At 36.4% G+C, this 11,088-nt stretch overlaps 1 protein-coding gene across 1 annotated transcript; it reads right to left on the reverse strand.

Annotated features, from left to right (window-relative positions):
• Positions 1-2,375: 2,375 nt before the first annotated feature.
• LOC140871737 (uncharacterized) lies at positions 2,376-8,216 on the reverse strand. Its single transcript, XM_073274420.1, has 11 exons — positions 7,752-8,216; positions 7,399-7,580; positions 6,917-7,344; positions 6,688-6,780; positions 6,403-6,534; positions 6,190-6,360; positions 5,921-6,102; positions 5,433-5,581; positions 4,844-5,222; positions 4,341-4,477; positions 2,376-2,457 (listed from the first exon to the last, which is right to left on the reverse strand). Exons 1-11 carry the CDS (start codon positions 8,214-8,216, stop codon positions 2,376-2,378), a joined length of 2,400 nt encoding a protein of 799 aa, XP_073130521.1.
• Positions 8,217-11,088: the final 2,872 nt, after the last annotated feature.

The raw sequence follows: 11,088 nt of genomic DNA on the forward strand, positions 1-11,088 counted from the left end.
CCCAGGAGTTCAAAAATTCTTCTCCCCCTGAATTTTAAGTCTCCCCCTGAAGTGTTGTCCCTCGTGTCGTAACACTGTGGATAACATAGACAATAACACATGAGATTCTATAATTCATATATCAGAGCACAATTGGGGTGGAAGATGTTAGTCTAGTTTAAGCATGTGAGAACAATTGAGGCACATAACTAGAACAACCAAAAACACTTATATTGAAATCAAAATTAACAACTAAATAAAGATGATAGAGGAAGAAAATTCTAATTTTGATCACTATCGGATCCCTCTGGATCAGTAGCTTCCTCCTCATCATCTTTAGTCCCAGATGGACCAGCTTCGTCTTGTGCACTATCTCCCCCTGTTTGGCCAAAAATGTCAAGATGTCTCCGACAATCAGCCAAGAATGTGCTATAGAAGGCAATATCTGTCTGAGCTTGAGCAATATTTTCCTCAGCACGAGTCAACAGCAGCTGAATAGTGGCAGTGGTGAATTCCAGGGAGGTAGGAGTAGGCACTGTTTCTTCAGTGTTGTCTCCCGTGTTGGCAACATCGGGGGCAACACCAGCAATGTCAACAGCAGGAGTAGGAGTGGCAGTCCAGGGTAAATACAGAACACGATTTCCCTTTAGAAGACCAGCTGCTAACTTTAAAACCTCAGGTTGATCAGTGAGATCTTCTGTAATATTGCGGATGAAAGCCTGAGATTCCAATATTCCATAGATCAAAGAGGAAAAAGGGAGCTTTGTAGATTTGAGTCCTCCATCAGCAAATTGGAGCACAGTCTTGAATACCATCTTCCCAAAATTAAAAGGACTCCCGGTCCCAATGGCATATAAAATGACCGCCTGCGGTCTGGTGATAACTGTTGAATTGGAAGAAGGAGTACAATTCCTGACAGCTATCTTATGCAGCACAGAATAAAAGGAGGTGAGCTTAGCTGCAAAAAAATGGTGAAAGAATTTTTTGACCATACCACCAGTGAGAACAAAAATCACTTCGTTGATTTCTGGAGGATTGCCTTCATCAACGTCTGGGGTGGAATAAAAAGAGTTGATAACAGCTGGAGTGAACTCGAACAGCCTACCCCTAAGGTACACCAATCCATACTTTGCAGATTCTGGATCTTCAATGCTTGCAGTCAAGTTGGCATAGAATTCTAGAATCACCCTCTTACAGTAGGGTATTACAGCAACAACAGTAGAATATAGCTGTCGAAGCTTCAAAAAGTCAATGAGATTCTACCTATCGTAGGAGCGAACATCAATGTTCCTCTCATCCAGTAGACCTCTGTGAGCAAGGAGAGGCCAAGTTGCAGCAGCATCACCAGAGTAAAATATGAGGAAATGAGCAGCATCCATGTCATAGTCCTCATCAATAGTGTTGTTCGTGGTGTTGACGACACCAGCAGCAACACTGACATCAGCAGCAGTAGAAACATCCTCTTGGTCTAGAGGGTCTTCATCAGCATCCATGCTGGAAACATCCTCAGAGTCTTCTTCTTCTCCAATATCAGTACTCTTATCAGAAGAGTCAGCAACCGAATTGGCAGATGAGGAAGAGGAGGAAGAGACAGAATCTTGTTGAGCTTTGCCTTGTGCAAACTCCTCCATCATCTCAGCATCAGGCTCATCATCGGAGAGATGAGCAGAGAGAGGAACAGAAGAGAACCCCTTTCCTTGCTTGAGGCTCTTCAGGATTTGAGCCAAGGTGGCATCTTCATCAGAATCAGCACTTTCTTGAGAAGCAGTAGCTGCTGGAATGTCCTTAGAAGGGACATGATCAGAAGAGTTTGAATCCTCGCTATCAGAAACGGATTCAACTATCGGAGCGGAGGCAGAGGCAGCAGCAGAATAAGAGGGTTTCTTCCCCGCCACAAATTCAAAATTGGCATCATCAAAATCGTCGCCCGAGCTGCGATCTTCTTCAGCTATGGATATGCGGGGACCCTTGTAAAAATTCTTGGACTGAGTAAAGTCAGGGTTGTAACCTGCCTGCCTCTTAGATCGGCGTGCCATCGGTGGAGGAGGATTAACCTTATTCAAAATAGAGAAATCAGGAAGATTCTCTACATCAATTGCGTTCCCTGGTTCTCCAGGCATGAGAACAGCGAAAGGGACAGGTTCCATGGGAACTGGAACGATCGGCAGAGAGGACACCGTGGATGGGATTTTCGGTGTTGTAACACCAGCAGCAACATCGGGTTCTTTATGACCCATCTCACTTCGGATGTCTTGTGGATCAAAGCCTGCCATTGAAAAGCAATTTGAGGGTGAGAGAAGGTTAGGGTTTGCAAAAAAAACTCAATCGGGAACAAAGGATTTCGAGAAGATGATAATGCCCGATTATTATTAAAAAAAAACATATTTATAGAATCCTTATCTCAAACGGTAACAAAATCCTAACAAACCCATAATTACCCTGATCCCTGATCTCTCTCCAGTTACAATGGTAACTTTCCTAACGGACGAAAATTAAAAACCGAGATTAAAGAGATAAAATCCCATAATTAAGACAATAATCTGAGATAAATATTTCAATCCAAATATTCCAGAATTACCTCCACATCAGCCTAACTCCACTGAACCAAAAATCAATCACGAAAATTCAATTTTTAGTAAATAGGGTAAATCATCAAAAATTCGTCTATGTAGAACCTTACCCAAAAACAGAACCTTATGAGCAAAAATGCATATGCATGACCTATTTTATGCCTAAACAGAGTGTAACATAAAATAAAAATGCAATCACAAGCAAAACAGTATGTTGACGAGTGTAGTGTTGCCTCTTGTGTTGCCAACATCAACTCCAACACCATAGTTTTTCAAAAAGCATTTGAGACATACACACTTGATTACCCTTGATAAAGAAAATTTCAGAAGTGGTAGCTTTCACACTAATCGAACAGTCTTCATTGGACTCAATTAGGTAGTTTTTTCCATTTTCTTCCAATTTTGATAAAGTTCGTATTTATGACATTGGTCAACAAACTTCATAAAAGATTATGACATTGAATATGCGAAACCACCTTTCACATGGAACAAGAACATGGAATACACGTACATCCCTCAACTACTTAGTGGTATAGTCAGAGTCTATTTTGCAAGGGCCAGTGTGTTTCAATAACAGTTTGCAGAAAAACTTGGCATCGATTGAATCAACGAAACAGAGATTTAAACACCACACAAAACAGAATGAGTGAAGAATGTCTAAAAATCTTAAAAATGCATGACAAGAAAAACAACAGTGTTGTCGGTAGTGTTGTAACACCGAAGACAACACATGCAAAGGATTATAATGCACACATGCTGAGAGACCTTCGAAGAGTTGAAAATCTCTCATGATCTAATGCTTTAGTAAAGATGTCTGCCAATTGGTTATTGGTTCCAACAAACTCCATTTGAATCATACCTTTTTCTACCAAATCTCGAATAAAGTGATGACGAATGTCAATGTGTTTTGTGCGTGAGTGTTGAACTGGATTTTTTGATATATCAATAGCACTCGAATTATCATAATAAACAATGTGGGGTTCACTCTTAAAACCATAGTCTTCAATCATTTGGTTCATCCAAAGAAGTTGTGAACAACAACTTCCGGCTGCCACATATTCAGATTCAGCAGTCGAAAGTGACACACAATTTTGCTTACGACTATACCATGAGACCAAATTATTGTCAAGGTAAAAACACCCACCCGTAGTGCTCTTTCTATCATTCACATCACCAGCCCAATCGGCATCACTAAAACCTACAAGGTTAGTGTTGGTTTCCCTTGTATACCACAATCCCAAGTCCAATGTACCCGAAACATATTTCAAAATTCTCATGACAGCTTTTAAATGGGTTACCTTTGGATCAGATTGGTATCTAGCACATAAACACACACTGAACATGATATCAGGACGACTAGCAGTCAAATACAAAAGACTCCCTATCATGCTGTGATACATGGTGTTGTCAACACCAGCCGCAACACTGTCTTTTCCTAATTTTTCACTCGATCCCATAGGAGTTTTCATGTTCTTAACATTCTCTTTGCAAAACTTTTTCACCAAGTTCTTTGCATACTTACTTTGACAAAGAAAAATTTCTTCATTTGTTTGCTTAACTTGCAATCCAAGGAAAAAAGTTAACTCTCCTACCATGCTCATCTCGAAAGTAGAAGACATGCATTTAACAAAATTATCAACATGCTTTTGAGAAGACGCACCAAAGATAATGTCATCCACATATACTTGACAAATAAGAATTTCACCTTTGGCCTTTTGAATAAAAAGGGTTTTGTCAACTTCACCTTGTTTGAAGCCAATTTCGAGTAAATACTCGGTCAACCTACCATACCATGCTCGTGGAGCTTGCTTCAAACCATAGAGTGCTTTCTTTAACTTGTAAACATGATCCAAGTGATGTGGATCCTCAAAGCCTTTGGGTTGCTTCACATACACTTTCTCATTCAAAATATCATTCAAAAACGCACTCTTCACATCCATTTGATAAAGTTTTATACCCATATGACATGCAATAGCTAGCAATAGTCGGACTGACTCAATGCGGGCAACAGGAGCGAAGGTCTCATCAAAATCAACCCCCTCAACCTGCGTATACCATTGAGCAACCAACCTTGCTTTGTTCCTAATGATGTTTCCTGATTCATCGATTTTATTTTTGAAAATCCATTTTGTATCAATAACATTACCATGATCAGGTGGTGGAACCAAAAGCCAAACATCATTTCGGACAAATTGTTCAAGTTCTTCATGCATGGCATTTACCCAAAATTCATCATTCAAAGCATCATTGACATTCTTGGGTTCAATATTGGAGACAAAACAGGAATGCATTACCTGAGAGTACACGGAACTCATGCATACTAAACCAACCATCTTGCGGTAGTCAACTTTTTCCTTACCTCGAGTTTGCCTTGTTCCATGCACATCTTCAATAATCTGTGATGAAGGATGATTCTTCTGTATCTTGCTTGGAAGGTTCTTCTCAGTAATCATTTCAGCTTCCTCATTATTTTGGGAATTTTCCTCATGAATTTCTGAAGGAACCAGTGTTGTATTTGGTGTTGTAACATCTGGGACAACATTGTGTTCTTCGGGAGGAATTTCCAGCAAGCCTTCAACATCATCTTCAGCAGTTTTTCCTTTGAGATTTGCACCATCATCAAAAACAACATTAATGGATTCCATCATTGTTCTGGTCCTAAGGTTATACATCCTATATGCACGACTATTAGTAAAATAACCAAGGAACAAACACTTATCACTCTTGGAATCAAATTTTGTTAGGTGATTTCTATCATTCAAAACATAACACACACAGCCAAATATATGAAAATAGTTAAGATTTGGTCTCTTTCCCATGAGAATCTCATAGGAAGTCATTGAAGAACCACTTCTCAAATAAACCCGATTGGAAATATGGTACGCTGTGTTCAATGATTCTGCCCAAAATCCTTTGGAGATATTTTTTGAGCTCATCATCACTCTAGCCATTTCCTGCAACGTCCTATTCTTTCTTTCAGCAATTCCATTCTGTTGAGGAGTTTTTTGGGCTGAGAACTCCTGTGAGATGCCCTTCTTATCACACAAAGAAGAAAAAGATGAGTTCTCAAATTCCTTTCCATGATCAGTTCTGATTCTTGCTACAGTCAAAGTATGTAGGTTAGTAATCTTGTTAAACAACTTCTTAAACACATCAAAAGTATCTGATTTTTCTCTAAGAAACCTTACCCATGTAAAACGTGAAAAATCATCAACACATACCAAAGAATACTTTTTACCTTCATAACTTTCGACTTCCATAGGACCCATCAAATCCATGTGCAAAAGTTTAAGACACCGTGTTGTCCCACAGTGTTGTAACACGGGATGCGCAACACGGGTTTGCTTACCTTTTTGGCATGCACCACAAACATATGGAACACCAGTCTTTAGATTTGGAAGACCTCTGACAGCTTCAAACTTACTCAGATTCTTTAGGGTCTTGAAATTCACATGTCCAAGTTTTTGGTGCCATAGACTAAACTCATCAATCTTTGAGTGTCTACATGCCAATTCTTCACCTAGTTGGTAGCAGTTATCCACTGATCGTGTACCTGTAATAACACAACGATTAGCATTATCAAAAACTTCACAAGTATTTTTATCAAACTTCACATGCAAATCATCATCACACAGTTGACTAATTGAAATTAAATTTGCATTAAGTCCTTCAACATGTAAGACGTTGTGAAGCTTTGGAAACCCTTCCACATTAAGTGTTCCTTTGCCAACAATCCTTCCTTTTGCACCTCCTCCATAGGTCACTCTACCACCATTCTGTTCAATGTAGTCAGTGAGGTGATCTTTCAAACCTGTCATGTGTCGTGAACTTCCACTATCAAAATACCAATTACCTGCAGTATTAGCTTTTAAAGAAGTATAAATAACAAAACATCTGACATCAGGCTTTTGAACCCAAACTTTCTTCACAGTGGGCCTCTTTTTGCCAGTGTTGCTCTTAGTGTTGTGCAACACGGGGGGCAACACTTGCTTAGATTCCCACAAAACATAGTCATTCTTCAACTTTCGACAAAAAGGCCTGATATGGCCAGGTTTGAGACAACAATGACACACAAAAGGACGTTTTCATTGTTTCGGCTTTGGGACAAAAATATTTTTCTCAACAATGGGTTTCTTACCTTTCAAGGCAGTTAAAGGATGGTTCAAGAAATCATTACCTTTCTTCACAAACACTGGTGTTTTGGAAGATTCACCAGTTTCAAAAACACTTTCTTTAAAACCAAGTCCAAACTTATCATTCTTACCCATAGTCAAAATGGAATCAAGTTTGCTCGAACTGGAATTAAATTTATCAAGTGTTGTTTTTGCTCTTTCAAGTTCAGAATTCAGCAACCCTATCTTTCTTACTCAAGAGAATTTCCAATCTAGCCATAGCAGCTTTCAATTCAGTATTCTCTGTTGTAAGAGTTGTGTTCAACTGATTCCTCTTGTTCCAATCACAGTACAACTCTTCATAGAGTTTTCGAATACCTTCCAGAGTATAAGGATCATCTACCTGTTCTTCATGATTACTGAAATTATCAAGGTTAGAAGCAACAAAACAAACAGATTTTTGAACAATGTTGCATCTAGGTGTGGCAACACCGGAGCCAACACCGAGAGGATTGATATGAAAATTTTTCTTACTCTCCAGTAAAGCAGTAAAAGATATTAGATCAGCCTGTTCAAACTTTTCTTGTTCTTCTTCAGAATCATCATCACTCAGAGAAACATTCATACCTTTCCGAATGCGATTTGCGCATTCATAAGCATAGTGGCCATATCCCTTACATTCCCTGCATTGAACATTATCAAAAAAATTTCTTGAGGACTGAACCTTACTATCATACCTTTGACGAGGTCCTCGAGTAGCAGCAGGTTTTTGAGGCTTCTCTGAAGTAGGCAGTCTAGGAAAATTTGAGGATTGTGCACTTTTCACATCCTTCTTTTCTTTCATTACCTTGAGATAATCAGTAAATTTCTTCGAGATCAAGGCAATAGAATTTTCCTCAAGATCAGAATCCTTTACTTCCTGTTGAACTTCAGCAAAATTATTGTAAACATTATTAGATACTTGAAAAGCAATAGACTTACCTTTCGAGTCATCTTCGGCTTCCAACTCCATCTCATAGGTGCGAAGAGAACTAATTAACTCATCCAAACCCATTATAGATGTATCTTTGGATTCATCTATAGCACAAACCTTGGTGTGAAATCTATTGGGAAGCGAACGAAGCACTTTGGATACAAGTCTCTCGTTCGAAATAGGATCGCCAAGAATAGATGCTTCATTTGCAAGACTCTTCAATCTTCCATTATATTCCATGATGGTCTCTGATTCCTCCATTCTCAATTTTTCAAATTTTGAAGTTATGAAACGCATCCTTGTCTTCTTCACACTTGCCGAGCCTTCACAGTGAGTTTGTAGTTTCTCCCAAGCATCCCTAGCACAAATACAAGTATCTATTAAATTAAACATGTTCATATCAACTGAAGTGAACATAGCATTAAGAGCTTTAGCATTATAAATAGCCGCAGTATTCTCTTCGACTATCCATTGTGATCTTGGCTTTGGTCCTGGAACATCATCATCTCTCATAGGTGGTGTCCAGCCATCAAAAACACGTTGCCAAGCCCTGGACTCAATGGATTGAATATACATGCTCATCTTCAATTTTCAAGGGCCGTAATTCGTTCCATCCAAAATAGGTGGACGAATTGCACTTGTGTACGGAGTGTCCATAACTAACCTGTAACACAAACCAGGAACACACTTAGAAAAGTCAAGTGGTGGCTCTGATGCCACGTGAAATAAACGGTGTACGTGGTTGTTATGTAAAATAGGGCAGTGTTGTACTTCGTGTCGTAACACCAAAGACAACACAGTGCAGCGGAAATTTAAAGCGTAAATAAAACTCAAGTAATAACTTTTGCACGAGTATAAAAACTCGTGCGGGTGCCTTAGGGCTAAATATCACTAGTAAACGTAAGAACAGTCTTACAAAATAATCCTAGTGATTTTACGAAAAGTCATTAAATTCTAAATTCCTCAACACGTTGAGAAATCAAACTTGCATCCTAAAATACGACAAGGTATAAAAGAAACTGGATGCAACTCCCGTAGCCTAAATAAAAGAGACAGTAAAGATCTTCGAACAACACTATTCTCACAGTGTTGTCTATGATGTCTTCAACACGAACGGCAACACGGGGACAAGCAACAACAATGGTTGCAATCCTTGCTTCAGAATTCTTCAGATTCTTCAATGGAATTCTTCAGTCTTTACGCAGAGAATTATCGTCTGAAGCGTCACTTTTCTTGTGCGTGGAAATCTTCTTTTATAGATAATCATCCAAGCTTTGAAGATTTCCTTAGATAGAGTCCTACAAGAATAGGTAACAAAGTTTTAGTAGGAAATAAACTCTATCAAATATTGTAAATCATATCTTGATAATATCGAATTATATTTTGTCAAATAATCACCTTATCAAGATCTAATTTAAATTTTGGCAAATATATCATTAACATATTCGAAAGTATACACACAATATTTATCAAATATCCTAACTTATCTAAAAAACAAAATCTTATAATTTTCAATTAACTAGGACCGAAATATTCAAGGAATAAAATTCCTTTCACAATGCATCATTGAAATGAAGTTATTATAAGCTTTTGAATAAGACAGAAATATCATTATTACGTAAACTTGCAATAAAGATTACATAATGTCAACCGTCAAAGTTAACTAAGAAACTATTGTCAAGACATAAAACTATTGTATCTGCGTTGCTATATATATATATTTCACGGGCTGTTTTTCTAGCCCTTATGCGATCATTGGCTGCAAGTATATGTGAGACACAATTCGCGCAGGTGAGTTTCACTAGCTCGTTTTCCTGTTGCTTCATTCACTATCCATCTGGAATTCGTCGCCAGACAGATTGAATTTGTTGACGTTTGAAGAAGCAGCAGCAAAATAATTGCTTCAATTATATATAATTCATTTTGCATTCCATTGTAGAAGAATACTGGAGTCTGAGCTAGGGCAATGCTATCCCATATTTATAAATTGAATATCAAATCTCTACGTTATAATAGCAAATTTCACGATCTTAATATTGACAAAATATCGACGTAATATTATATAGTAGATATGTACCTCGTAATGATGTTATGTGCTTATACAATAATTATTATTTTTTGAAAAAATGTGCTTATATAATTATAGAGTGTGGAAAATTTTAAATGTTTGATTTAAGATTACGTTTATTGAATGCATATGTTGGGACTTTTTTTTTTTTTTTAAATAATAATAATGCTCCTTCGAGATAAAAACTAAGGGAAAACTGTAATTTTAATCATATATATTTGTCATTTTGCGATTTCAGTCATCTATGTCTTCATATTTCAGTTTTAGTCATACATGTTTTGATTTTTGGCAATTTCAGTCATTTTTTTAAATGTTTACGTGACACTGTACATGTCAGCTCCACATCAGTACTGCATTGGTGCTACATTAGCGCCACATAGAAAAAAAGAATAAAATTTTCAAAAAAAAAAATAAAGATAACAGATTAACTGAAATCTGAAAATATAGAGGATCAGACCAAAATTTCAAAGTGACAAATAACATACAGGACCAAAAAAACAATTTTTCATAAAACTAAAATAATCAACCGAATTTTACAGATTCAACAGATCTGCACTAGAGGGTGTTTGGATACACTTATTAAAAACTACTTAGCTCTAGATATATATAAGTTGTTTTAGGAGTTTATAAGTTTTATGTATTTTTTTTAAAAAAAGTTGTTAGACCTTATTTTAAATTAAATTGTTAAAATGTTTGAATGAACCTATTTTAAACAACTTAAAGATGTTGATTTGTTTGGTATTGTAAAATCTTTTTTATCGTCAAAATTATAAAAAAAGAGTATAATAATATGAAAGTAATGTAAATAGTAATATACATACAAAAATAATTTTAAAGTTATTATAAATTTTAAACATATATTAAAAAAATTAAATCATTTTTATTTTAATTTAGATAAAATTTTGATAAATTATCTACAAAAAATTAACAGAGGGCATGGTGATAATTTTAAAATATATATAAATAAAATATAGAGAAGAAAAATATCAAAATAACATCTTTTCCAAAAAAAAATAGGGTTATCTTAATTCTTTTTAAAAAACAAATTATTTTGACAGCTTACAAGATGTTTGACAAAAAAATTGTCAAACAAATTGAAATAGCTTATCAGCTTTGAAACAACTTATGAGTTGTTTTCAAGAATTTATAAACTCAACCAAACACCCTATTAATCATTTTTGGAATTTTTTTCTTAAATAAAATATAAATAAAACAATGCAATTCTGCATAATTATCCGCAGCAGGTAGCTTTCTCGGATTAGTTTCTTCTAAAAATATTTGAAGGAAAATATAATTATAAATAATTAGGACCGAGATATCAACTGGACCATAAATAAATGACAATATTAAAAAAAAACAAACAAACATACATACAAAATACGGTCA

The sequence above is a fragment of the Henckelia pumila genome, chromosome 1 (genome assembly GCF_033568475.1).
Source record: "Henckelia pumila isolate YLH828 chromosome 1, ASM3356847v2, whole genome shotgun sequence".
In the NCBI taxonomy this organism is placed as follows: Eukaryota; Viridiplantae; Streptophyta; class Magnoliopsida; order Lamiales; family Gesneriaceae; genus Henckelia; species Henckelia pumila.

Coding starts and splice junctions, on each gene's coding strand:
- LOC140871737 (XM_073274420.1), bottom strand. CDS start 8,216: ATGAGCATGTATATTCAATCCATTGAGTCCAGGGCTTGGCAACGTGTT. Junction 7,581..7,751: donor CCAATAGATTTCACACCAAG/GTTTGTGCTATA, acceptor GAAGTTCAACAG/GAAGTAAAGGATTCTGATCT. Junction 7,345..7,398: donor ACTCGAGGACCTCGTCAAAG/GTATGATAGTAA, acceptor TGTTCAATGCAG/GGAATGTAAGGGATATGGCC.